The sequence below is a fragment of the Abramis brama genome (assembly GCF_963993115.1).
Source record: "Abramis brama genome assembly, chromosome: 19".
Lineage (NCBI taxonomy): Eukaryota > Metazoa > Chordata > Actinopteri > Cypriniformes > Leuciscidae > Abramis > Abramis brama.
Genome location: NC_139981.1, coordinates 10,548,910 through 10,576,632, shown reverse-complemented (window position 1 = coordinate 10,576,632; position 27,723 = coordinate 10,548,910). Strand labels below are relative to the sequence as shown.

At 37.7% G+C, this 27,723-nt stretch overlaps 4 protein-coding genes across 6 annotated transcripts; 2 read left to right on the top strand and 2 right to left on the bottom strand.

Moving 5' to 3' along the window:
• On the bottom strand, window positions 1-12,375 carry eif3s10 (eukaryotic translation initiation factor 3, subunit 10 (theta)). Of its 2 annotated transcripts, none has more exons than XM_084092959.1 (22): window positions 12,197-12,375; window positions 11,309-11,499; window positions 10,629-10,765; window positions 10,260-10,423; window positions 9,378-9,577; window positions 8,911-9,119; window positions 8,551-8,722; window positions 8,207-8,311; window positions 7,281-7,379; window positions 7,055-7,171; window positions 6,674-6,859; window positions 6,238-6,585; window positions 6,027-6,131; window positions 5,763-5,876; window positions 5,410-5,532; window positions 5,086-5,239; window positions 4,714-4,895; window positions 2,899-2,978; window positions 2,266-2,801; window positions 1,703-1,832; window positions 1,017-1,180; window positions 1-653 (listed from the first exon to the last, which is right to left on the bottom strand). In XM_084092959.1, the coding sequence occupies exons 1-22, from the start codon at window positions 12,243-12,245 to the stop codon at window positions 460-462; spliced, it is 3,759 nt and encodes a 1,252-aa protein (XP_083949085.1). In that variant the 5' UTR covers window positions 12,246-12,375; the 3' UTR covers window positions 1-459. The 2 variants fall into 2 exon arrangements, with proteins under 2 accessions (XP_083949085.1, XP_083949086.1); XM_084092960.1 differs by having other exon boundaries at window positions 2,281-2,801.
• A 1,684-nt stretch (window positions 12,376-14,059) lies between these two features.
• Window positions 14,060-18,498, top strand: dennd10 (DENN domain containing 10). The gene is made up of 9 exons (XM_084092795.1): window positions 14,060-14,556; window positions 14,879-15,075; window positions 15,665-15,744; window positions 15,953-16,101; window positions 16,340-16,451; window positions 16,878-16,978; window positions 17,061-17,168; window positions 17,247-17,341; window positions 17,493-18,498. The coding sequence occupies exons 1-9, from the start codon at window positions 14,517-14,519 to the stop codon at window positions 17,658-17,660; spliced, it is 1,050 nt and encodes a 349-aa protein (XP_083948921.1). The 5' UTR covers window positions 14,060-14,516; the 3' UTR covers window positions 17,661-18,498.
• Window positions 18,499-18,639: 141 nt separating this feature from the next.
• Window positions 18,640-23,659, bottom strand: sfxn4 (sideroflexin 4). Of its 2 annotated transcripts, none has more exons than XM_084092796.1 (14): window positions 23,484-23,659; window positions 23,299-23,364; window positions 23,032-23,094; window positions 22,911-22,937; window positions 22,218-22,272; window positions 22,046-22,071; window positions 21,878-21,931; window positions 21,736-21,798; window positions 21,545-21,613; window positions 20,992-21,082; window positions 20,744-20,859; window positions 19,364-19,449; window positions 19,155-19,272; window positions 18,640-19,038 (listed from the first exon to the last, which is right to left on the bottom strand). In XM_084092796.1, the coding sequence occupies exons 1-14, from the start codon at window positions 23,520-23,522 to the stop codon at window positions 18,961-18,963; spliced, it is 951 nt and encodes a 316-aa protein (XP_083948922.1). In that variant the 5' UTR covers window positions 23,523-23,659; the 3' UTR covers window positions 18,640-18,960. The 2 variants fall into 2 exon arrangements, with proteins under 2 accessions (XP_083948922.1, XP_083948923.1); XM_084092797.1 differs by having other exon boundaries at window positions 23,299-23,350; window positions 23,484-23,642.
• On the top strand, window positions 23,646-26,576 carry prdx3 (peroxiredoxin 3). Its single transcript, XM_084092798.1, has 7 exons — window positions 23,646-24,074; window positions 24,595-24,712; window positions 24,799-24,940; window positions 25,166-25,301; window positions 25,568-25,671; window positions 25,833-25,998; window positions 26,330-26,576. Exons 1-7 carry the CDS (start codon window positions 24,039-24,041, stop codon window positions 26,378-26,380), a joined length of 753 nt encoding a protein of 250 aa, XP_083948924.1. The 5' UTR covers window positions 23,646-24,038; the 3' UTR covers window positions 26,381-26,576.
• The last annotated feature ends 1,147 nt before the right edge of the window (window positions 26,577-27,723 follow it).

Here is a 27,723-nt window from a genome sequence, read left to right as displayed (position 1 = left end):
TTAATGAGCAAACGACTTTATTAATAAAGATTTTTTTTCATATTTCTTGAGGGCATACAACCACAGCATAAGCAGCAAGGACACAGCTGTAAGGATAACCTGATGATTTCATCTTAAAACCTCAGCACTACACCTCTGAGGTCATGTCTGCAAAAACTTTTATGTTCTACAACACCCGCACCTCAAAGAAAAAAAAAAAAAACCGTCTACTTAATTTTGTGTGACCAATTTAATCCTCTAAGCATGCATAACAAAAAGGAATGAGCTACTTTTCAAATGCAAGTTGAAGTTTTTAAAAAGGGATGAAATATAAATTGCCATGTTTGAAAACCCACAGTAAGTGTAGTAATTCTATGGCAAAGCTTTATGCATTTCATGTTAATGTAAGCAGTGACCTGTACTGATTAGAGGACACATCAAGGCTTAGTACATCAAGCAAAAAAAACTGATGCTTTAGTATTAGCGGCGGACAGTGGTCCAGCCATCATCATCCGTCTCGTTCTTGGTCCGACGCTGGATTTCCTTATCTTTGTCAGAGCGCCAGGTGCTCTTCTCACCGCCCTCACGGTCCCGTTCACGTGGTCTGGGAGGAGCATCTCTTTCCTCCTTGCGCTCCTCTCGTCGCTCCTCTCCACCACGACGCCATGAACCACCTTTGAGTTAGGAAAAAAAAAAAAGATAAAACTGACCTCTTAAATGTGCCCCAAGCACATTTCACTGACAGGTCCATGACTTTATACTGACACCTACTGTTGTGGATGTAATTAAGTCTGACTTATTTTCTTTTCTTTTTTACATCTGCCAAACCAGCAATTTCACAGTAAATGTATTGTCATCATTGCTATTAATAACTCTGGTCACTCATGATCCAACTATTAAACAGCTTTTTCTGGGCCACTGATAAGTGTCTTCATCTCAGGCAAGTGTACATTTTAAATCAAATCTGTCAAAAAGTTCAAGTTCTTTATCCAAACTGCACTATTAAAGGTGTATTTAAGACAGATCATAAGACTAACCTTCATCTTGGTCTCTTTGGGGGGCTCTAACATCACGTTCACGGTCTCTGTCATCTCTGCGTCCCCCTAGGTCACGGCGTTCACTACGGTCAGAGTCTTCACGACGAGAATCACGCCAACTGCTCGGCTCATCACCACCTCTTCTCCAGACACTCGCTTCTTCCCTGCACATGCACACACATTCATATTAAACTTCTTGGACTTTTAAATACAAAAAAGCCTAAACCAGGACTCTTATGCTGAAATATCTATGCTTTACTAATTTCAGCTGCTCACTCAAAAAGAAAACCTGCATTCTTAACAACCGTCTACAACATATTTCAAATAAAATAACAGCAAGTAAACATTTTCAATTCATTAAAAGTAGATCATAAGCAATTGTTAGCCATACATGTGCAGAACTACTCTCAGATTTAAGATTTTGAAGTTTAATAAACAGTTTAGTCCTTGTGATGTTTTTCTGTCCCTAAATTCAAGTCCTCTTAAAAATGATAAGACTTTTGTCATACCATTTAAGAACTGTTATGGCCTTGAAATGTCTTAAGTTGAGTTTTATCAAATTTAAGACTTTTTAAAGACCAGCAGAGAGCCTGCATCAGAGTTCAAAACAGAAAAGCTTTCAGACAAAGGTTTATTCTTCATATAGATTACATTTAATAAAATGTAAAGTTGCATGATATTTTCACCTGGGAGGATGGCGTTCTCTAAATCCCCCAGTACGGTCATCTCCCTCGCGCTCATCATCATCACGGTCAGTATCACGAGGAGGTGCCCAGCTTTCCTCCCGAGCCTTCTCTCGCTCTCTCCATCCACCTGCTAAAGGTTACATGAAGTAATTGCACAAATAAAAAAATAAATAAAAAAGGTTTATTGAAACTGAACTGACCACAGTTAACAAATAGTAACTGTAAATTCATAGATCAAACACAAAATGGTTAAAGGGGTCATATTTTCCCCCCCTGAGATCCACAAATATTAGTCAAGGATTTGCAACAAACAGTTCATTTTTTCTATTTTCCCACCCCTCCTCTGACTCGAGCCCCTGATACATTTCCTTTTCGTCAATGAAATGATACTTTGCTGCACTTAATTATGAGTTGTGGGTTTAAACTGCTCCATCCTCAATAACAGAAGATTGCATCACATTGAATTCCATTGTATCATGAGAGGAAAATTAGATTGCTTGTGATATGACCCCTTTAACACATATTTGTCAATCTGCCCTCATTAAGAAAATAAACGCAAATACCATTTGGGCTCACACCTGGTCTCCCAAGAGGTTTCCAGGGTCGAGGGTCATCTCCACGACGTGGGCCAGAGTCATCCATACCCCTGCGGCCTCCCCTATCATCATCGCCACCTCTTCTGGGGCCCCAGTCATCATCTGCCCCACGTCGAGGCACTCTGGGTTCATCCATGCCTCTACGGGGCCCACGGTCATCATCAAAGCCTCTTCTTGGGCCACGATCGTCATCACCTCTTCTGGGGCCACGGTCATCATCCATTCCACGCCTTGGTCCACGGTCGTCAAAGCCCCTTCTTGGCCCACGGTCATCATCAAAGCCCCTCCTTGGCCCACGGTCATCATCAAAGACCCTTCTGGGTCCACGGTCATCGTCACCTTCCCGGCGTGGACCTCGCTCATCATCAAAGCCACGTCGGAGTCCTTTGTCATCTGAGCCGCCACGACGAGAACTTTCTACGCCTCTCCGGAAGGGCAGTTCACGCTCACGGTCTTCTCGTTCAGGCTCTTCACGCCCTTCACGTCCTTCCTGACGCCAGTCCCTGGGAGAAAAAAAAAAAAAAAGGACACTGAATCTCCATACGTGGCATCTTTTTTTAAGCTTTTTTTAAACTTATCAATTAAATTGATATCACTTACTTGTCACCAACAGGACGTCGCCACTCTGACTCACCCTCACCACGTTTCCTCCAGCCGCTTTCTTCTCGTTCAGGCAATTCCTGAAGAAAATTATTTTAAAAATTTGACCCAAGATATAAACATTTGTGTTATATTTGATCAACTAACCTCTGTCATCATCTGGTTAACATAGAAAAACACAAAAGACATTTATAATGTTAAAGACTTTTTCAAATAAATGCTGTTCTTTAATTTTTTTATTAAATCAGAGAAAGAAAAAAATCTTACCAACGCTTAACTTTTGAACAGTGATATATAGGGCTGTTACAAACAATTATTTTGGCAATCGAGTAATTTGCCAAACGCTTGATTTATGATTTTTTTGACGGATAATATTTATCAAAGATGGATTTTTTGGACTTGATTAATAGGATAATATTTTTTGTGGTAATAAAAATAGACCTAAGTGAACAATAGCCTTTACAATAAGGGTGTTCTGATTGATCGGGCGCCAATCGCTATCGGCCAATAATACCCTTATATAGTTATTTTTGGTCTCTATAAAGGCCGATCAGATGACGTGAAACTCGGGAGACAATTTCTCTATGCACATCTAAAACCGATTCACTACATTCACCGGTCTGGCAGTTCTACCAAGTATCTGAAAAGGACAATAAATTTGCAACCTCTTTGCAGATAGTGGAGTCATTTGAACGACAGCAGCCCTACAGCAATGACAGCTAGAAACTAGGGCTGTGCGATTTTAGTGCATTTCTGTCTTCACAGCAGTGCGCTTTCTTTCCTCCCTAAAAGGCCAAACTTAACCTTCAAATTAGCTAGATCCATGATTGTCGTAAAATACAGTCTACTGTTGCAAGACGTGCTTAAAAAAAAAAAAAAAAAGTTATTAAAACTGTATTAAGTGGCTTTTCTGTGCGCACGCTCTAAGATGAGCCAAGTACTGCTTGCTCATTAACAACGTGTAGACAAGCGTTTTTTGCGTGCTTTCGAGGCTATATATATATATATATGGGGTGTAACAATACATCAATATAGATCGATGCATCGCAAGACGTTTGAGCGATGCATCGATGATTTTGACCTTTATTTTGACACTCTCCACATCCTCACGTAACATCCATCTACTTATTTCGGTACTACTCATCTACTTATTACTCACCATACTGTCTGCCGATGTGTCTTTATAACGTTATTTTCTCAGCTGAAATAGACACCTGCCAAGATTGACTGAACCCTAAACACGTTTTGTCACAAAAGCCAGTATTGTCCACTGTCAAGGCATCTCAAGTTCATGTTTTACAGTAGAAACCGACAAGCACTCTTGTTGTTTGTGAACACAACCTGATAAGTCCGTTTTAGCGAATCAGCGCACACTCCACGCAGTATTCAGGTCAGGTGAAAAGGCTGTTAGTCACTTCAAAAAGACGCGCTAGCTGAGAGGAGTTTCGTCAAAACTGACTAAAAGTGATCAATAAGTTCAACGAACTTGATGAACCCGTAATAACTTCTTCGGGGCTGAAAAGGAAAATAAAAGCTGATACTTTTTCACGGAACCTTGCTAAAGCAGCACGTTAGTGGTGAGGTCAAAGCTCCCTATGTTGTAATTTTAATCGTGATCTAAATGATATAGTTTAACGCCCAGCCCAATGCTATAATCTAATAATGCAGTTCATGGATTCTGCTAGCTCATAGACACGTAATATGCAAATCAAGGCTTTTTTTTAATTCGAGCACTCAAATTTAATCGAGGAATTGTGACAGCCCTAGTAGTATATGGTGTTCAAGCAAATTTTAAGCAGGGTTCACATGAAATACCTTGGTGGGTTTTTCTTCTGGTGCCCTCCTCTCCTCCTCTTTACGACGTTCACGCTCCTCAATTTCCTGTTGTCGGGCACGCTGCTTTCTTTCCTGTTCCTCCAGCTTACGCAGACGCTCCTGGTATTCGCGTTCTTCCTCCTCTCTTTGCTCCTGTTCCAAGCGTTCCCGCTCTTCCCGCTCTAAAACACACAAAATCAAAAAACAATTCAAAAGCATGCACATGTGGCAAAAAGAGTTTATGAATGACATGAAGTTTTTTTATGAAGCCATCATTTTTTACAAATTAAACAAAAGAACCCGCAAAGAGACTATTCATTCAATTATAATGAATCACTGTTAACTGAAGGTTGATGAACGGCAGATAAGAACCTTTTTTGAGCTGTTCCTCGTGGATTCTCTGAGCGTCCTCTTCTTTCTGGCGATAGAAGGCATTTCGCCTGTCTTCCTTGCGCTGCTTCTTTCGCTCCTCAAGACGCTTCTTCCTCTCCTCAACCATACGTTCTTGGAAGTGCTTGAGTTTTTCCTGGGTACATGAGAATTGCTCAAAGCTTAGCCAAGTGTTAATATCCTGAACGTCAAGGACTTTATGCTACTACATTTTGTACATTGTCCATACTAGTCATTGAGAGCAAATACATAATCTGTAAAACATTATCTGAATAAATTAGATTTAAATGAGAAAAAACAAATTACCTCATAGATGAAGCTTCGAGCTTCTTTAATTTTGGACAGAAAGTTCTCCTTGTCCTCCATCATCCTGGACATTCTCTGTTTGTGTTCTAGTGCCTTCTCACGCTCCATCTTCATATTGCTTATCTGAGCAACAGATGAGCACAACAACCTTTAGCTTCAATTACACTAAACAACATGACATCACTACATCTGAATCAAACTAAAACCAGACAATGACAAAGTAGGGCCTTAAGAAATACTTCAAACTACAGTTAAAGTGAAAGTATGTTCCAGTAAGTGGGGAATTTAAGACACTTTGACCAGAGGGCAAAGTAAATCACATTCAAGTGTAAAAGGCAGTATGCAATTATTACCCTCTCTTCCTCCTGCAGCTCCCATAACTCCATGTCTTTGATGCGCTGCTCTTCGTAGGCTTTCTTGATCAGAGGAATCTCCTCAAGGCGCTTGGCCCTCTCAAAGTAGTCGATCTGGAATATGCATAATATCATCACACCACTGTAATATTCGGCAGTCATCTACTCACCTAAACAGAATTAACCCTAATTCTTTGACATTTTAAACAGATTACCAACAGTTATTTGCAATAAAAGTACTTAATGACTGGGTAAGGAAGCTACCTTCTTTTCCTGGTTTTTCAGACGCTCTTGAAGCTCTTTCTTCTCCTTTTCTAGTTGTTCAACCTGTTTGGCCATGATGAAGTCAGGGTCCAGCTCCTCCAGATCCTACAGCAGAAAAAGCAGATATCTATTTAATTTCCAGGGTATTTTGCCAATAAAACTTTCTGATTTGTTCTGGGCCCAATGGCCACTTCCCTAACAAACTCATTACCTCAATATCAATATCTTTGAAGGCCTTGGCTCCAAGCTCAGTCTTCTTGATCTGCTCCAGTCGCTCACGCACTGTCTTCTTTTTGATCTGCTCATGTTCTTGCATGATACGCTCCTTCTCTCGCTCTTTGGCCTCCTGTTTAAGACGCTCCTCCTCGGCTTTGCGCACCTTCTGAAGCTCTGCCTCCCGCTGCTCCAGCTCCTCTTTCTCCCTCTGGATGTTGAGGCTCTCCAGACGCTCCTTGCGTTCCTCAATTGTCTGTCGGCGAGCGAGGATGCGCTGATGCTCTTTCCGTGCATTCTTCAGGTAGGCTGTGATGGCCAGTTGACTCTGTTCCTCATGTTCTTGCTGGGGGAAAAGGTGGAGTTGATCATCAAACTGAAAACTGAAACTGACCAGCAGGGAGATATTCTATGATAATTAACGGTTCTCTTACCAGTATGGAGGCAGGTTTGATGACATCAATGGCTTTAGCCAAGGAGGATGACATAGCAGTGAGCTGATTTCGTATCTGTTCAGAGGGCATGTTCTGTAGGAATGGACCTACTGGAGAATCCTCTTTAGTAGAGTAGTTCAGATCGGAGCCAAAACTCAGAGTGCGAGATGAATGATCAATGCGCACCTTTAGGTTTAATAAATACAAAGTGAAAGTTACTACAACATTTTGAAGATTCTCCTCTTTAACATTTATACACCTACACTAATATGCTTGCATTAGAAGCTAAGTGTGAAATATATACATGTGCTGGTTAAGAAATGTTAAGACAAATGAAAGCCAGATATTACTGTTTGATGAGTAAAACTTTATGTACTGTACCTGCAGGTCACAGTGCCGTGCTGCATCTACAATGGAGCGCTCCAGTTGGAAAGCATCAACAAATGGTACCAGAGATGCCAACCTGCTGAACTCAATGCTTTGGTAGATCTGAGCCACCTGATACATTAAAACACAGAAGACAAGACTGAAGATTTGCAGAAGACCTGTGCATGCAATGATTCCTCAAGTAGATATTTGAAGTCTGGGGGTAGATAATCACACCAACCTGCTGTAGCAGTCTAAGGATGGTGTTGTTCTGCAAGTGAGGAACATAATGCTGCAGGTCTGATTCCTTCTCAGCTTGGTCCCTCACCCAGTTCAATACCTAAGCATCAGCAGCAAGAACACAAACACTACATGAACATTATGTCTTTAATGTGCATTGATTTCAAGAACACCACAACATTGAAGACTGCTGTGTCAAAATGGTCTAACAAGGGCATCACTCTTCCTCTTAACTACAATTAAGTTTATGAAAATTTGTCACTTATTAGTTTTAATTAGGGCTGCACGATTAATCGCAATGAAACCGCACGCGATTTGGCAAAGGCTGCAGTTTGTCAGTGCAGCACGGATGATCAGTAGTAAATGCTGCTCCATCTGAACACCAGAGGGGGCTGTCGCACAGACAAGCCAAGTATGATAAAACTCATTCCAGGAAATCCCTATGGGCATCATCTCACAGAAGGATGCTCAACTGTCGTCATGAAGTGAGTTTGGAGTAAAAGCATGTTATTAAATGTTGTCTTTTTTTGGACATGAGGTTCATAAATGCTTCTCATGTTTGACGAGTGTTGCTTTTTGCACAGTATAAGTGACTCAAACTCAGTGCTTTCAGATGGAGCAGCGTTTACAGAGCCGTACATCAATGACAAGCTGCGCATAAATAAATCGCAGCCTTTGCCATTTCATAATCGTGAAAAGCCAAATGTAAATTGTAAATGTAAATTGCAATTAATCGTGCAGCCCTAGTTTTAATGGTACAGCGTGGATGCATGTTAACATTATTCTGGAAATGTAAATTCTTAGATCATCAAAAAAACAAAAACAACCAGAAAAGACTTAACACAATTTAAATGAAATGAAGCTAACACGTTACTTTAATTTAAAGGCACAAAAGCAAATATGCATTATGTGGCAAGTGCTACTCACCTTAGTCACTCTTCCACAAAGTTTAAGAGGATGGAAGTCCATCTCCAACCAGTTGTAGAGCTCTTTAACTTCAGGGACAATATACTGAAGCAGGTTGAACCTCACCTATGACAAGAATAATACCCACAAAGAGTGTATAATTTGCAATATTTGAAATCTTTTCTAACAACACTGTCACACATGATCTACCAAATATCAAGAAATTCATTAAAAATATCTTAATTTGTGTTTAAAAAAAATAAACAAAATGTTATGGTTTGGAGCGACATGAGGGTGAGTAAATGACAATTTTTTATTTTGGGGTGAACCATCCCTTTGAGGTATGACAATAGACAGGCTATTACCATGTCATTGATGAGACTCTGACGGGTGGGTGGAGACTGTAGGCCAAGTAGAGTAGCCAGTCTGCGGTGTTTCTCCACAATGATGCCATCCATGTCCAAAAGACGAGCGATATCAGTGCGCTCAGGGGTGATGGGAATAGACAGAGTGGCCAAGAGCACACGAGTGGACATTCTGAGGGAAATGAGTACAATATATAGAGCAATTAAAAACTTTCAAGTCTCAATGAACTAATAAATGAAATGATAAGTTCTGATTTCAAGGGAAAACTACCCTACATTAAAATGACAGAAAAATAATTCCACAAAGCATTTAATGCAATTCCTTCTTCAAGCTGAAAATAACTCCTATTTAATGCTAACCTCTGCATTTCTTCTTGGGTGAGATTCTTGCGCATTTCTCGGGAGAGGTGATAGAGTCTGTGTAGGGTACAGGCATGGAATAAGGCATTGCCAGACTTCCAGAATACAGTGGACACCTTGTTGTAGTAGTTGGCCATAAGCTGAGGTTTAGGGGGCTTCTTTGAGAGGGCGAATAATCCATGGATGTCTTCAACTGCTTTGAACGCTTCCTATGTTTGAATGCAACCAGTGTGATCAGTCATCAAGTCAAAGCTTGTGCAACATATAACAAACAAAAACAGCAATTCTTTGGCATTTTATTTCTTTTTCTGTAATCTCTCCTTTGCACTGAAAAAAAAAAAAGGTTTAAAGGAGCAGTATAAATGGAAAGTATATGCAACTAAATATATTTTAATTGATCAAATTCAACATTTCTATGAATTTAACATTTCTATGAAACATTGGTGCCTACAATAGAGCACAGAGACCTGCCACAGCTCCATGCTAATAGCGCTGTCCAGCTGGACCAGACGTGTCTCGAGGTGCATGGACTGGCTCTCGGGGTTGTTCAGGTTGATGGCGGTGCTCTGGTTGTGATGACGTTGGATCTGCCCCAGGTGCATTCGCAGGTTGTCACACAGCTTACGGAACTCTGCTTTGCGGGTGTACTGAAGGCAAAACTTAAATGCTATGAGAGAAAAAAGATTTTTTTTTTTTTAAATCACTGTACAAACAAAATGTACATTTTAGGTATTATATAACATGATTATACTTATACTTTCGTTAAAAAGATTGAGATCAATGTTTCTCTTTTTTTGGATGAAACTTTTAATCAGCAAGGATGCATTAAACTGATCAAAATGACAGTAAAGTCATTCATGATGTTACAAAATATTTTTGTTTCAAATAAATGCTGTTCTGTCTATTCATCAAAGAATCTTAATTTAAAAAGATGCATCGTTTCCACAAAAATATTTAGCAGCACAACTGCTTTTAAACATTCATAAAAAAAATTTATTAAGCACCAAATCAGCATATTAGACACTGACAAACATCACAGGAATACATTACTTTAAAATAGAAAACAGTTATTTTAAGTTACATTAATATTTCACAATATTACTGTTCTTACTGCATTTTTGATCAAATAAATGCAGCCTTTGTGAGAATAGAAGACTTCTTTCAGAAACATTAAAAGAATCTTGCCGATCCCATTTTGGATGGTAGTGTATGTATTTATCCACAGTAACCTGAACTACATCAATAGGAAGGAACGACATTCCTGAACTCAACATATAAACCCTTATCTGTACCATATGCTAAAACTCCCATAAACAGATGTTTCTGTATTATATGAAGTGTACACTGACCTTGCTGAGCAATGTCATGGTAAAGGCGCTCAACTTTGGAGTTATTCCTTAGCAGGTCCAGGCACTGGCGGTACGACTCCCACAGGAACTTGACCCAAGGCGTGAGCAAAAGTCTGTCAGTGCGGTCTTGAGTGTCTTCGCCACTGACGGCACTCAACAGAACACTAAAAAAAAAGGATTTTTTTTTTTACTTGATTGTCCTCATGAACATGAATTTGAATGTAGAAGTCCTTTCAGCATGTTAAAATTTAACATGATTTCTAGATGTAAATAAATTCTGAAATTACGGAAAAAAAATGCACAGCAACAACAAATTCTCTATAGAGACGTCACTAGGAAGGAACTGTTTAGGCCTTTAGGTTCCTGTACCTTTCTGGGGTCTGAATGTTGTCCAGATCCTCAATGTCCAGCACCATCTGCTGAGACTCCTCTTTCGCCGTCTCGGTCTTCTCTTCCGCAAGTTTCAAGTAAGCACGGACCACATCTTCCAGAGATTTGATATTCACCTGAAGCATATAATTAGCATTAATCAGTAACTTCATCCTCAAGAAGAATGGAATTGATCATTTACATGTCTGTTTTCATCTATACAGAAATTTGAGGCCAATTCTACAATAAAAGGTTCACTGAAAATCGTCACGATTGGAAATATTGTATAAACATAACCTAAGAGCATTATGACACAAATAACTAAAGTTTAAAGTCACGATGAAACAGAAGTAGCAACAGATCTTTTATTCCATATTGTGAAGTACATACAAGTGTAACAGATTATTGAAAAAGGAATAAAAAACATTTGCATTTTTAAAGTGGAGGCAGACAAAGGTTTAAGCAGAAGTCATGTATGCGTCACCAGAGAATAGTCTGTCGTTTTCACTGGAAGATCGAGGACAAAGCATTTTTTTTAAATGAAAGATGTATTGTTCACAATGAGATCTTTAACATGCAATTAGAAAATTGATAGGGTGAATTTTCATTTCATTCCGACTTTAAAATGTATAATTTACTGCTGAAGTAAAATATATAGTTTGTATAATAGGGGTGCAAACCTGTTGACAGATGTTTTTGTACTGATACAGTCCCTCCTTTGCCAAGTGGCTCTTTCGAAGGTCCACACAGAGCTCCAAGTACTTGAGCATAATTGGCTCGTGTATCTTCTGCCATGTTCGATGTTTTTTGCTCTTGATAACATCGTAGAGAACATCCAAAGCTGGCTGCTTTTTACCAACTTCAAGAAACTCTGAAAAAGAGAAACAAAGACTGTCATGACCTGCAAACCTCTGGGAATTTGTTCACTTATGAAATATACTGCATCCAGAATGGAATGAATCACTGGGACTGCTGCAGTATTTCATTTATTTATCATATAGCCTTCAACCCAAATATGACATTTACAGCTGACTATAAGATCAGAGAAAATAAAAGAAACCATTTTATACGTTCAAGCTGGTGGCAGGTGCGCAGTGCTGTGCCACTCCACTCACAATCTGTTTGTTACTATGACCAAATGACAACGTATTTGCTCTTCATTCATGAATAAGCGTGAGACTGTTTCAGTATTAAGGATTTTTTTCCACACATATTGTCATTAATCTTTATCCTTCGATACCATAAGTTGTCAGAGCTAAGCTAGCGGAATGGAATAGCTTGCTAACACGCAAAAACGCTCTCCATCTGTTTTTAAAAAGAATGCCGATTATTTACACTTATTTTTTTAACCGAGTCCTCTCTGTGAGCACACTAAGAAGAGGTAGATATGATTGAATGCAGGACATTTGAAACGCTGCATCATACGTGACACACGGGCCCAGTAACGGTGACATCCGGCCTGCTCCAGAGCCTGTGAGAAACATGGCTACTCCAGCACGCGCCATATCGAGCTAACAGCTAACTCACGACTACAGTCCAAGAGACGGCAGGTTACAATATTCACTCACCGTTTGCTCGTTTAAGAGCATTCTCCGGTCTCTGGAAATAGGCTGGCATTGTTATAGCTTGCTAGCAGGCGGTTTTCAGGTTGTAGAGGCTGTTTTATTGACTCTGCCTGTCCATCCGCGCTGTGACTTCTCGCCGCTCAAGCTAGAAAGGACTAGCGCACGTGAACAGCACCCCGGCGACGAGGACGAGAGTTCCCGTATGGGTGTGCGCGCGCACACTTCCTCTTCTTCTTCCTTGAAATTTTATTGGCGGTTGACAAACAACAAAATGGTGTATTACCGCCACCGACTGGTCTGGATTGTGGATCAAAATGACATTTTGATATATTTTGCATTAGAATCCTTCTTTCAGGCTCGTATTTCTGACAGTATAGCATAACATGTTCCACAGTTTCTTCTTGCCCACAAAATTCACACCTTCCCGTACCATGTTTACCCATTTTATAAAGTGTACTGTTTAGTCTTGTATGTCCAAATCTCATCCTTGAAATTATTATCTCATCTCTCCTGTTTTTTCCTGCACTTCTCACCTCTCCCTCCCACTTTCCTTTGAATTCTGTAAAACCATCGACCTTTCTTCTCCATATCCCATTGTTTTTGCCACCTTACCTTCAACCTTTCCTTAATAATAGCCTACTCTTGATTTCATTCTTACTTATACACTTATGTTAATGTTGTTGTTTTTTATGGCTTCTTTTGCTGCCTTATCTGCCATTTCATTTCCTTGGATACCAATATGTGCAGGTATAAAAATATCACTGTAAGTCCCATCATTTGAATTCTGTATATTGTTTGCTGTATTTCTATTAAAATGTCTGGTCTACTTTCCGAATGGCTGTATTGTATGGGAATGGCTGTAACCAATGAGGAACTTGAGTCTGAACAAACAACTGATTTCAAAGGTCTTATCTCCTCTGTCCACTGCGCACACTTCCTCCACGGGCTCATCTACAGTTCAGATGACAGACATGATGCAATAACATGCTAATTAAATATAGGCCTAAATAAATTAATCAGTACTGAAATGTTACTCAAGACGAATCTGACGAAAGCCTGTGTAACTTTGGAACTGTACATTTTTCAACCATTAAAAAAAGAAAATCAATTACCTGCAGAAAAGCAGTTTGACACATTATGACAAGAAAAATGAAATTGTCTGCCTTTTATTGTAGACATTTAAAGTACACATTATTCAAAGGATGGCTGTTTGACTTTTCAATATTTTTTTCTTCTTAGAAAAGATTCCTATAGAATACAAAACACTTAAAAAAAAGGTAAGAATATATATTTTTACAGAACACATAGTCACAATTATACTGCATGCATATTGTATTAATATTAATTCATTAAAACTATTCTATGAACAATTATTATATGTGCAAGCATTAGGCCTACATAACTTATTTTATGTTTCACAGAAGAAAGAAAGTCTACAGGTTTGGAACAACATGGCTGAATAAATGATACAGATTTTTTTTTTTTTTTTTCATGGCATGTATACCTCTAATTCTGTCTTTTGTTTAAAAGTTAACAAGGGAAATTAGTAAAATTTCACAACACTTCTTTCTTCTTGTTAAAATAAACGCTTTCAAAAGCGGACACAATTAAACTTAGAACTAGATATTATTAATTATCTTTGTTACCTAAAATGTTTACTTCAAATCAATTAATGATATTTATACATGTGGTGAATTTTTAAGAGTAGCCTAAGGTTTAATTTGGACATTGAATCTGAGGAACATCTGTATAGTTTCTCCAAGTTTTGTGACATTTAAAGATTATTTGAAAATGTATAATTTATTGTGTTTGAACTTTAAACGCACCAACACACTAGATGGCAATATGTTTCTGAATATTTTGGTTGAACTCAGAGAATTAAACCCGGAAGAAGGCATGTTGGTCACTTGACCAGTAGTGGAGATTCACTGTTCTTGATAAGTTTTCATTTTATGTTTATATCGTTTTCCTCTTTATATATCTTTGTTACACATACTCGCCGGAATTATTGCAATTCCACAACTGATTCACCTACACTGATATACAAGAAACTAATTGATAATTCGTAACGCTAGGCTTTCAAAAGAAAACTGCAGCTGGATTCAACACTAACATCTATTTTGCAAGGAGAACCGTTTTGGCATTTTAATTTTTTTTTTTTTTTTTTTTTTTTTTTGGATATGCTGTCCCGGCATATTTAACAATGGGTTATGTCTATTCGCTCTGAAAAACATTTTCATCTGCTTCCCAAACTGCTGTAGACATAACTGTTTATAAATCATTAAAGCATTCGAAACAGATTAACGTGGATAAGGAATGGAATATGGCTACATCTGACCTGATGCTGAGTCTTGGACTTATTGGTAAGATCGAAATAACGGGAAAAGATAATATTTGTATGTACATTGTGTATGCATTAGTTCACCCCCCAAAAAAGCTCTGTAGCAGCTTACTCGCCCTCATATTTTTCCCAACCAGAGTGACAGCACTTTTTTGTCAGTCACTATTCACTTTCATTTTGTGGAAATGGATGCAGTGAAAGGAAATGGTGACTGAGTCTAACGTCTTATTTTGTTTTCTGCAGAAGAAAAAGGCCATATGACAAAATATTTTTGGGAAAACTGTCCCTTTAGTTATAGAATAATGATTATTTTGTCAGTAATTGAATTTGTCCCCCATACACAGAGAAAGATGTAAATGCAGACACGCTTTGGGTTTGGTGCTATCCTTCCATTGGTGCTGATCTGCGAGAGGTTCTGTTGAGAAAATGTTGCCTGACGTTGGACAATCGGGTGCTGCACACGTTTGTGTTCGGACAGTACTGCAGAACCTGGTACTACATCACCACTGTCGAGGTTCAGGAGCCAACTGCGCTTAAAAAGGTACCAGACTTCATGATTAGGACACCACTGCCATCCTGAAAGCTTACAAACCTGTGCTCAAATAACGTAAAATGAAGAATTTGTTTATTTACCCATATTTTATGTCATTCCAAACCTGAATGAATGACTTAATTCATATACACAGACATGCACACACACACACACACACCGATATATATAAATTTAATAATATACACACACACATATTATGTAAACACAAACTTTAATGTTAGATGCGATTAATTGATTTGACAGCACTAATATTTACCCTTTCAACAACTTTGTTTCCTTTAAAAACTGTTCCCAATCTTGTAAAAACCTTTATTTATTTTTAAAAAACAAAACTAGGGCTAGGGGTATATATTGTTTGACTATTGTCGTGGACAATAGGGGGCCTTGGAGAAGCCCTGCTATAATATATTGCAATTCTAACTTATTTTGTGACAAATCTGACAACTCAGTATATCTCATTACGCGCTTTTCACCGTAAGTGCTGAATGCTTTGTAGACAGATGGTACTTATTTTTAATCTAAATAAATGATCAGAATCATGCCGGCTTGCTAACTGACTGCTCAATTTCATTCAAAGGTGACACATTTCTCAATAGTTGTCACAGCTAAGGACTTCAACCCTGAAAAATATGCTGCATTCAGTAGAGTTCTGTGCAGGTAGGTTTAATTTAAGTAAAAACCATTTAGTGCGCAACATAGAGGTTCCCGCTTGAGTGTAGATTTTTGTTTTGGGTTTAAATAATTGGTCATTTAGCATTATTACTTTCAGTAAGCATCTTTTGTTTGTCATTAAGTAATTTCTAAGGACATACACCAAGTTTTTGTGTGTTTGTGATGTTGCATCTTTAACATTGTTTTTGCTCAGGATGTATATTAAACATGGAAGTCCTGTGAAGATGATGGAAGGCTACATTGCTGTTCTGACCAAAGGGATATGCCAGAGTGATGAGAACGGTTCCTTCCTTATCAAAGATTATGACGTCAGGAAGGCCTACCTGGCTGGCTCCTTAAAAGGTTAGGGGTGCACCTTTAAAATTAACATTACAAGCACTTATGGCAACATGAAGAAAGAAATGAACTGCTAAAGTCATCTGATGTTTACTTTTGGTACCATAGCCATTTGCTCCAATTAGCTTCATGGTTGTTATTTGAGAAATCTTTCAAGAAAGCATCTCAGTTCTGTAAAACATTTATGTATGGTATCCAGTTTGCTATATTTAAGACTTCATGAGATATTCCATCTTTATTCTAGATGTTGTGTCACAATTTGGTATGGAGACCATCATCCTTTACACAGCACTAATGCTGAAAAAAAGAGTGGTGGTCTATCACCCACGGATTGAGGCGCTGTTGGAGTTCACAAGGTAACCATGGAAATGTTCATTGCACAACATGATCATTAAGTTAACATGAAATCAAAGTTGACTATTTATATTCCTAATCGCATTGTGTATGATTCATTGACGTACATTAATTCAAACTAGAAATGTCAGAGTATGGAAGTAAAATATGTTGAAAACCGCATATCACATTGAATTTAAGCATCTTAGTGTTTATGTCCTGTGGTGCTGTAAAAAAGAGCAGCAGGTGCTTATGGTTCTATTTCTTTCTTTCTGCACATCATGTAAGGATAAACAGTCAACCATTGGGGTCTAGATTGATTGATTAATTTATTTCAAGAAGAAAACCAAAATAAATCGTACTGACCCCAAACTTTTGAACATGTTAACGATAATCGCCATGCACTAAAAAGGCTGGAAGTGGTAATGTGTTTTTCTTTTTAAAACCAGAGCTCTTCCTGGCCTAGTATGGCATAGAAAAGACTGGTCCATACTCCACCCTTTTGTTCACCTGGATAATAATGAGCTGGAAAACCTCAAGCTGTGTACAGGTAGGAGGGAAAACGGGTCCTTCTCCCAATTTATTGTTATCACTCTTGCAATATTTATGAATCTTGTTCACTTTCTCTGTAGGGTATGTTGCAGGGTTTGTCGATGCTGAAGTCAGAGACAGATCAGACCTGTTTGATGTGTATGTAAATCTACCAGACAGTGAGATCACCATCTCACAAAATGCCAAAGGTGAGAGATTTTGCTTTACAGATTGATAGAGACTAAGTAGAATTGTCAAGTACCACTTACCATGCCTTGTTTTTTCAGAGGCAATGGCTATGGGAAAACTCCATAAAGAGATCGGCAACTTCATTGTCCAGGCTGCAGAGGACACTGATCGCACAGATGCACAGGTTATTAAGGTAAGTAATAAGAAGAAGGTCCTAAGTATTAGCAAAGAAACATCATATCTGTAGCACAATCTACTTTTGATGCATTTAAATTTTCCAAGACTTGGAAATCCTGCAACACTGTAGTTTTAATCCACTTTTTTATTTTTCAATCTGTTTCCAGGATATTTCAGTAAAAACTAAAGAAATCCTCAGTAATCTGATGTCTCTTGCTGATGAAGCAGACAACTCCAAATTGACTTTGGAGACTCTGAAGCAGCGGCATTACCCTCCAGCGACTGAAAACTTCCTCTTCCACTTAGCTGCAGCTGAGCAACTCTTGAAGATTTGACCAATCAGTGCATCTCATCCAACTGGCATGCCTCACAGTAATCACTGAGATAGGAACTTACCTTTCAAAGTGGAATCACAAAATGAATTGTAACATTTGGATAATCTCTAATATCAGGGTTGTAAATGGGACTAAAGTTTTATTGGGAAAATATAAAGATATAGATTTACAACACATAGCTATAACATGATGGGTGCAATTACGAATGTTGAATGTGTCATTTCTAAGTAATAACACAGGTTTGAGGTAAATAATTATTAATCAAACCTTTTGGTAGCACTTAGATCTTGAGCCAATGAACAATTTATATTTATATCTCTGCAAGTATTTACAAGGTATTGGCATGTTGTTAGAAATTTTATAATATTTCATAATTGCACACCAATAGCAAAAGGCTGACGGTTGCCTAGTTCATGCCTAACATTTGTTCAGCTGTAAAATAATAATACTGTTATAGTAATTGTTCAATTAAACAAATTGAATTGCTCTAGAGGGTCCCATTAAATTCAGAATGTAAAGCCACTGAAAACTTTTTTTTACCAAACTATTCAGTGCCAAAACCTAATCATAAAGTTAGGATGTTAATTAACAATCTGTAGGTGTATTCCTGTAAGAGTACTTTTTATGATTATATACTCTAATTTAAATATACAAAGTCATTCCTGTGGGATGGAACACATTCCCACATTTAGCATTTCCACATAATATTGACTTAAGCATTCCTTTATATGTTTTATGTTTAATCTCTTTATTAATCTGAAAACCCATTTTATCAAGGGCTATCCTCTGTGCCTAAATAGATCATAGAAGATTTTCTGATAATGTGTTGGGTGCAATATATACTGAAAAAAGAGGATGTTCAAACTGTTAATCTCTAAATTCTTAAACATTGTGATAATTTTCAGAGAGTTGTAAAATGCTGTTTCCTTGGATACTTTTTTAAATGCATGTGTGATCATTAAATATACAAAATAAAGTATACATGAGTGGCAACAGAAATTTTATTGACACTAACAAACAGAGTGAGGGACGGGTATAATTGTTTAAGTGTTATTATTTAGTAAAATCCATTTCAATGCAGTGAATTTAGCTATTAAATGCATATGAATTCAAACCTGTACAACTTAATGTGGTCATTAGGCAGTAGTACAGAATTAAATAAATCCTTTGGAAAAAAGAGTGTATGTTTTTAATACTTCTAATGTACACCATTTTGAATTTTTGTTGAATGTCAAACAAACCCTGTCAGCAAACCGTCAATAAAAGTCGCCCTCAAATAAGCAAGTCTGCAATAGCAACATTACAGTCCTCTGTGGTAAAACAGTTCCCCATTACTTTCAAGTGACTGAAACTCCTCTTCTAAATTCTCCCTCTTTATCTGCAAACAAAAAATAGGTTGCTTGTATGAATTTATTTACAAAATTAAAATGGTAAATGTATATAATGAATCTGCATTAAATATTTAACAAACATCAGTTATCTAATGTGTGTTACCTTGCCAAACTGTGGGAAAAGACTAAAGGACACAGGAATCATCAGGCCAAAAATAATGGCAGTACTGACATGCCGAACAGGAGCGATTATCATGGGGTTTCTTTGGACAAACTTTGCCCTGAAACATTGACAGCAGACTTTACATTTAGACAATCAAAACTTTTAAGAATCAAATTGTAAAACAGAAAGCAGATGGTTTTGACTTGTACCTTTTAAGGAGAGCCAGCAGAAAACTGGGAACAGCTGCAGTGGTGCCAAAGAGAGCCGCTCTTGAGAGGGCTGTTTCCTTTATGGCCTAAGACAAAGACATGATGGTAGAAACCAAATGATCCATGAATGATTAGATGTGATACATCATTGAATACCAATTACATGTAAAGAATATACACAGATGAGACAAAACATTATGACCACCTGCATAATATGCTGTTGGTCATCCGCGTGCTGCCAAAACAGCGCCGACCTGCTGAGGCATGGAATCTACAAGACTCTTGAAGATGTCTTGTAGTATCTGGCACCAAGATGTTAGCTGCAGATCCTTAGGTTGCGAGGTGGAGCTGTTGTGGATTGAACTTGTTGGTCTAGCACATCCCACAGATGCTCAATTGGATTGAGATCTGGGGAATTTGGAGGCCAGGGCTACACCATGAATTCTTCATCATGTTCCTCAAACCAATCCAGAACAATGTGGGCAGTGTGGCAAGGTGCATTATCCCAGCCACTTCTGCTGGGGAACACCATTGTCATGAAGGGGTGTACCTGGTCTGCAACAATGCTTAGTTAGTTGTCATGTGTCAAATTTACGTCCACATGAATGGCCAGACCCAGGGTTTCCCAGCAGAACATCGCCCAGAGCATCACACTCCCTCCACCGGCTTGTCATCATCCCACAGTGTATCCTGGTGCAATCACTTCCCCAAGCAAACGGTGCACATGTACACGGCCGTACACGTGATGTAAAAGAAAATGGGACCTTCACAAGGCGACCTTCTTCCACTGCTCCAAGATCCAGTTCTAACGCTTGAGTGCACAGTGTAGGTGCTTTCGACTGTGGACAGGGGTCATCATAGGCACTCTGATTGCTCTGCGGCTACACAGTCCCATCCGCAGCAGAGTGCGATGCACTGTGTGTTGTGACACACTCCCCCTATAACCATCACTCAAATTTTGTGTGACTTGTCCCACAGTAGACCTTCTGTTGGCTCAGACTAGATAGGATAGCCTCCGTTGCCCTCACACACCGATGAACCCAGGGTGCCCAACACCCTGTTTGTGGTTTGTCCCTCATCGGACCACTGTTAGTAAATTCTCACCACTGCTGACCAGGAGCAACACACCAGCCTTGAATTTTTAAAGATACTCTGACCCAGTCGCCTTGTCATAACAATTTAGCCCTTGTCAAATTCTTTATTGCTGGCCATTTCTCCTGCATCCATCTAATCTGCCCAGACCTTAATATGTGGCCTTGTTAGGAGATGATCAATGATATTTACTTCACCTGTGACTGGTCATGTTTTGGCTCATCAGTATATATTTAAGTAATTTAATGATAAGGAGCTTAGGTGGAGCTCCTTAAGGTTCAGTCTCACCTTGGAACCAGCTTCCTTTGAGACTCCGACAGCATTCCCATTAGAATCAAACACTTGTATTCCATTTTCGGACTCTTCACTTCTCACCACCATTACACTGAATGCAGCTAGACAGGCTAGAAAACCATGTTTGACTCAAAACCTTTCAAAGGTATTATGACACTAGAATGCAGACTTTAGATCAGGAATATGTATGAAATAACTATGTAAATATGCTAGGTGGAGTGCATATACTTTGGTGTTCCTACCTGAGAGAGGAATAGGTAACAAGGTTCTACAGAATGTCTCAATCACAGCACTGAAGAGTCTAAAACGCTGGAGTATAATCTGTGGAAGAGCCTGAAAAGAGAGCATATCCAGGTCTCATTTCACCCCAAAATCAAAAGAAAATATTTATCTGTACTATTAAAATACAACAAATGATGTGTCGAAAAAAACAAAAATCTTTCCTCACAAAACCTTAATGAGAATTAAATGATTTTTTGCATTATGTTAATGGTAATTTAGAGAAAATGAGTGCCTAATTGTCATACACAATAATGTGTATTATGTGTATTATTAAAATAATAATGTTCAAAATCGGAATGGTCCAAAATTAGGCTTAATTTTCTGTAAACGAAATATAATCTTTTTTCTTTCTTTTAATTTCAGGGGGTGAAATATGACCCGGACATGACCCTTGAACCTTGACAGGTTTCATGAGTTTCACACACCTGTGTCAACAATTTCCAAACATAAAATCATCAGATGAAACTGGTTTATTGACTGAGAAAACAGGACAGTGACAAAAATGTCTCGTACCCCTGCAATTGTTGAGTAGGAAACTGTTCCAACCATAAGAATTGACTGCTTCATTGATGTTGTGTTATCCTAAGCAAAAAAAGTGAAATAAATATAACAATTCAAATCCTGTATCAGAACACTCTTATTATTATTATTATTATTATTATTATTACTCACTTACACAAAATGAAAAGAAAATAATTCTTTACCTTAGTCGCTGTTGCATTTCTGTTAGAATGGTTGAATCCTGCACAGTATGCCTGAAGCAAAAACTATAGCAAAAATTGTCACAAAAATGTATAGTTGATAAGAAAAAACTAAAATGAAGACATAAATGTAGAATGTACTTACTTGCCAAAACAAAGCATGTTTAATGCCTTTGTGGGGTATTAAACTTGCAACAACCTGTGGAAACAAAAATATGTGGATATATTCATTTGTGGATTATAAAAACTCACAACTCACTAATTAACATTTTAAGTTGCTCATCTCCAGCACATTCTGAAATTAAAAACTCACCAAGGGAGCAGATATAGGTAGAAAACCTGAAAACAAAAAAGAAGTAGATATCATCAGAGAAGCAAAAGAACATTTTCAGTTCAGATGAATGCAAATTGCTTCACACAAAATGAAGAAATATCCCAAGTGCATAAATTACAGAAAACACAAACCCTCAAGTTTGTTATTATACCTTGAGGACGAAACACTGGTGAGATTACAGCTCCAGTATCAGCATGGACAGAAGACTAAAAATGTATAACAACATTATTGACAAAAAAATGTTAAAGTCACCATGAAATCAAAAAATTATTTATCCGTGCTTTAATCAAAATAATCTCTCTCTGATGGCGTGTTTTTCAGCACGAGGGTGGGCAATCACATGAGATTACAGTAATGGCAAACCTCAACCATCCAATCAATTCCCGGTTGACAAAATCAAGTCCCGTCCTACTTTTTTTTCCCCCAAGAAGCCATTTCACTTAGATATATGTCAAAATAGGGTACAAATGACTTTCACAACTTCCATTTCATGCTGACTTTAACAAATGTTTCATTTTAGTGCAAAATCAAACTGTCTCTTCAAACCACATTTGGACTCTATTACCATAAAACTCTATCAAACCATAAAAGTACTCTATTACTTTTAAACATTTCCATTTTGAAGTGATCCACAGAGCACTCTTTACACATTCACATACACAGTATCATTTGTGAAACAATAGATAAAGCAAGATATCACACTAAAAATATGTGAAGTGAACATATTGATACAAAATAATGTATTCTTTCAGTTCTGTAGCCTCTTTTGTCCTGTGTCTGCAGAATCAGTGAATATCTATACTTTTGTCATGTTCACTTGAAAAATGTAAATTCATTCACTTACAAGAGACAGTAACCAGGCATTAGCAACCTAGAAAGAGATAGGAATATTGTTATGAATGAATGAATGAATGAATGAATGAATGAATGAATGAATGAACTACTAAACATATTGTGCAGCCTACTTTTTCATTTCTCTGTTTATTTCCCTCTTTCTGAAGAAGTATCCGGGCCTCCTCAATTTCAGCCTAAGGAAAAATCATATTATGTATTTTGCTGTCATCTATTAAATGTAAACATTGTTATATGTAAGGGACACATATCACAAATGTTCTTTTCATCCTGTATAGTGCGCGAGATACTGTTCATATAGGCATTCTATAAGAAGCAATTGACAGTACTGATGTGATTTATGTTACAGTATGTATGCTGATTATGCTGCTGCTACTCACCTGTGATGACAACACATAACGGGGGTCGAGGATGTTGAACCAGAGACGCAGTCTGCTCAGAAAGGACTGCACAATGATTCATTTATTTATTTATTTATTTGTCGCTGATATAATAATTTTCATGAACAAGACAAATATAAATCAAAACGTGATTTTTTAAACTACACACATATTCAAGAAAGTACCTGTCCATTGTTTTGCCAGTACTGCAAGTTGGGGTCCATTTTGGCTTTGTAATGACGGCTCTACAAGCATTACCAATTCATTTTATGATTCTTAAACAAAGCTTAACTTGTGTAGGTCACGCAGATGAGACATGCTTAAAGTCTGCGACGCTTCCGCATGTCACGTGCTTAGACATCATCCAATTACACTTCGGCATGATCAGGGGATCATTTTTACAGTCTATGGTCAAGACAAATTTTTTACTAACAAAATCGAAAAACATGAAGTAGGACATACATAGGCCTACACTGTATGCAAACCTTATAGCATATAAAATCGATTTTTCGGACTTGTATTTAATATGTCAGGCTTTACATGGTTTTATAGTTATCAAACCTTAATTCTTGTCTGCACCAATTTATCTATTATATATTTGTATTATTAAACAATTCTTTTAAGCAACTTCTTGTATCGGTGTGCGTGTGCTGCGCAACTAATGCAAAATTAGTGCGCAGCTTTGATGCTCAAGGTGTTTTATTGCGCACTGCATTCATTGAGCAGAGCACATTAGCAAGATGGCAGCCACCATCGGGAGACTTCTCAGGACTTCTGTAAGTTTCATTTAGCAATAGCGATAAATAAGATTTCTGCTGCGAAACATTATTACGAGGAACAAGTGCTGAATTACAATTAGGTGCAAGTGTGATTTGGTTAAACTCTGTTAGTCGTCGTTTGGTTATCAGATACGTTTCACGATATTTAACCTTTATACAGCTTATACAATGTGCACGTCAAATACCTGTCAGAAGAATTGCCATAAATAAACAGTTGTTACATGTAGCTTGTGCAGATCTTTTTGTTTTAAATTACTTGATTTTTAACCTAACGTGAAAACTAGCCTATTTATGTTAGATAAAAGTTTTGAAACAAACCTAATCTCTCTACAAATGTGTTCACAAAAGTGTAAGTTTACAGTATTCTTGGAAAGCGCCCTCTTATTAAGCGGGCCTGTATAGTTTGAGATATTTGTACGCGATGTGCACGATGTTAGGGCATGGTGCTATCTGTTGAAAAGCGATAACTGATTTGTATAACGGCTCTTTCGTGTATGTCCCCTCCTTTTAACAACAGGCAAGAAGAACTGCAGTTAATGGACTGAATGTCTTGGTCCCTCACAATGGACCATCAGTGATCAGGGCCCCACAATCCCTTGCTTGCATTGCTGCACAAAAAGCTTGCTTCTCAATCAGTAAGTCTTAAAAGAGTTGAGTTTTTGCCCTTAATTAAATATAGTATTATCTTTGCTAATCTATCATGCATGTTTGTAAATATCAGCCACTGCAAGATGGGCCCCAGCAGTCACTCAACAGGCCCCACATTTCAAAGGCACTGCTGTTCTCAATGGAGAGTTCAAGGAGATCAGCCTAGAAGACTTCAAGGGCAAATACCTGGTCCTTTTCTTTTACCCACTAGATTTGTAAGTTTTTCATTGTACATTTTCTTAACAATAAACTCTTAAAACAATTTAACGGAAGTTCATTGGTGTAGTACACTAATCATTTTTAAATAACCTTTATGGAGTGTGGAAATACAGCGTTCACTCATGCATAAGATTGTCTATAATATCTCAATTGTAATTACATTTGTACATCACTCTAGGATTATGCTTTTTAATGCTTCTTTATTTCTGCCCACTCGGCAGCACTTTTGTTTGCCCCACAGAGATCATCGCCTTCAGTGACAAAGCCAATGAGTTTCGTGATGTAAACTGTCAAGTAGTCGGTGTTTCTGTGGACTCTCACTTTACCCACCTGGCCTGGACCAACACCCCGAGAAAGGTTTATACTTAACTTCACAAATGCTGTGTACACACTGCAGCTAAATACAGTTGTCACTTTGCATTGTTTACCAGGCCCTATTGATTAGTTGGCTGAAATGAAACACACACACACCGTTACAGGTTGTTCAAACAGTGCAACGATTGACATTGTGCACATTACGGTCTATACAATCTCAGTTCTCTAAATAGGATCAAGGGATTGGGAAACTAGCATCATATTAATGCCAATTGTTAATCTTGCCAACCAAAGTGTGGTTTGTCTAGAGTGGAGGATTAGGAAAAATCCACATTCCTCTGTTGGCTGATCTCACAAAGCAAGTGTCCAGAGACTATGGGGTCCTGCTTGAGGGTCCTGGAATTGCTTTAAGGTACCACCATTTAATCAGTGTACTTGGATTACTTTATTATAGACATTCTCAAACATTTGTTTTATTTCCTGTATCTGTATGTTTGTTTTCATGCATTGCTAAGCTGGATAGTTTGCTTTTTTAGCAAATTATCCATCACTAAATGATGTTTCACATTATAGGGGTCTTTTCATCATTGATCCTAATGGAGTGATCCGACATATGAGTGTAAATGACCTGCCGGTTGGACGCTCTGTTGAGGAAACCATCCGTCTGGTCAAGGCCTTCCAGTTTGTGGAAACCCATGGTGAAGTCTGTCCTGCCAGCTGGACCCCAAAGTCACCCACAGTAAGCTTTTACTGTTTTACTGGTGTCAAAGTATGATATGATTACACTGTATAATATGTGGTTGGTGCATAAAAGACTTCTAAAAATTGAAATACCTCAACTTCTGAATGAGTGATTGAAACCTTTTTGTAAATTTGTACACACGATTTTTTTAAACCAGCTGGTTGAAAATCAGCAAACTTGCCCATTAATTATTGTAAATGAGTAGTATTTAAGCCAGATATGAACTACGCAGGTCTGTCATGGCCATAGATAATAGTGTGAAATGTTTGTTGGGTTGTTGCTTTTGTTTTGACTTAATTTATGTAATTGACTTTTTATTTTATTTTAGATTAAGCCGACTCCAGATGGCTCGAAGGAATACTTTGAGAAGGTCAACTGAAAACCCTAAAACTACTGGTACTGACTGATCCTGCAGATCTTAGCACTTAACTGAAACAAGTTCAAAACCCATATCCAAAATAAATATAATTATTTATAGACATCATGTATCAGTATGTTGGCAGTTAATAGGGAGTGTAATCTGTTTTGATTTATGTTGTTAAGCTGTCTAATTAAAAACTGCACTGTTAAATTTGTCTCTTTGCCATAGCACATGCTTTCTGTCCAAAGGGCTTCATGACATAAGCAAAGAAATTTTGACATTTAAATTGTGTGGTCAAAAGTTTTTATAAAAATATATGCTTGGATGAACTGTTAACAATAAAACCAGTAACATGCATTAAGAAAATAAATAGGGTCAATTTTGATTTCATGGCAACTTTCAAATATTATACCTTAAAGGTATTTTTGGCTCTCTAGCTGTTTAAAACAAAACTGCATGCGTTTCGGGGAAGAACATTGTTTTGGCTGTGCTTCGGATCTGTGCGACTGTGTGGATGAATATGAGCCTTTGCAATAGATAATGCTTTACAATGAATTCTGTTAGAGAGCTACATATGGCAGTTTATCTGTTAAATAAAATGCCTTACTCATTTGTCGAGTAGCAAAAGCCAAGCCAGTGTTGATTTTCATTTTATTATGAGGTGTGTCATGTTCTCTTTTTGCCAGCACTCTCCTCTGTTCTGCTTCTTTTTTTTTCTCTATTTACAGACATGACAAAGTGACGTATATACGCAATTTTCCACAAAAACCATCCCATCAGGTCTAAAATATAAATACTTATAACAGAAATAGTGAATCAGGGTAAGACAAAAAGCATGTTTTGGAAGAAAGATTGATGATGTTTTGATTAATTTAATCGCTTTCATTTATGTTAAATCATTTATGTTAATTTTGAACATAAAAAAAGTTACATAGTGTACCTTAAGTGTATCTCAGCAAAACAATGATCCTAGGATATGGTAGAATAGGATATATTAAAATCTTAAGCACTGTAGTTCATAATTTTTGTTACAACAAATAATTGTCATTTGTAAGCGCAAGAGTTTAAAACGATGCATTTGTTACTAAAAAGGTTGAGAAATCCTGCTTTATATTATTGTTCAGAGACGGGATTTGAGGGCCGTTCACTGCAGTTAAATTCCTTGCTAAAAGGTACCGTACAATAACGATACAGCAATACTTTGATCTCAGTAACTAGAGTTTGACTGATTCTTGACCAAGTTTTTAGAAACATAATATGTTGAAGACAGATGAAGCTGCCGTCACACCATTTGTTTATTCTACTGAAAAGTGCAATCATTACATACTGACTGTGTAATTCTTGTAGCTTCCATCAAGTAC

Bases quoted from the DNA above. Each gene is read 5' to 3' on its own strand.
- eif3s10 (XM_084092959.1), bottom strand. From the start codon at position 12,245: ATGCCAGCCTATTTCCAGAGACCGGAGAATGCTCTTAAACGAGCAAAC. The intron at 6,132-6,237 runs GTAATGAGTTTG...TTTCTGCTGTAG, and splicing joins TCAAAGATATTGATATTGAG to GATCTGGAGGAGCTGGACCC. The intron at 1,181-1,702 runs GTGAAAATATCA...GTGCATGTGCAG, and splicing joins AGAGAACGCCATCCTCCCAG to GGAAGAAGCGAGTGTCTGGA.
- dennd10 (XM_084092795.1), top strand. From the start codon at position 14,517: ATGGCTACATCTGACCTGATGCTGAGTCTTGGACTTATTG. The intron at 15,076-15,664 runs GTACCAGACTTC...TTTCATTCAAAG, and splicing joins AGCCAACTGCGCTTAAAAAG to GTGACACATTTCTCAATAGT. The intron at 16,979-17,060 runs GTAGGAGGGAAA...CTTTCTCTGTAG, and splicing joins AAACCTCAAGCTGTGTACAG to GGTATGTTGCAGGGTTTGTC.
- sfxn4 (XM_084092796.1), bottom strand. From the start codon at position 23,522: ATGGACCCCAACTTGCAGTACTGGCAAAACAATGGACAG. The intron at 23,365-23,483 runs GTACTTTCTTGA...ATCATTGTGCAG, and splicing joins ACTGGCAAAACAATGGACAG to TCCTTTCTGAGCAGACTGCG. The intron at 20,860-20,991 runs GTAGGAACACCA...ATGGTTTTCTAG, and splicing joins GTTACCTATTCCTCTCTCAG to CCTGTCTAGCTGCATTCAGT.
- prdx3 (XM_084092798.1), top strand. From the start codon at position 24,039: ATGGCAGCCACCATCGGGAGACTTCTCAGGACTTCT. The intron at 24,713-24,798 runs GTAAGTCTTAAA...TGTAAATATCAG, and splicing joins AAAAGCTTGCTTCTCAATCA to CCACTGCAAGATGGGCCCCA. The intron at 24,941-25,165 runs GTAAGTTTTTCA...CCCACTCGGCAG, and splicing joins TTCTTTTACCCACTAGATTT to CACTTTTGTTTGCCCCACAG.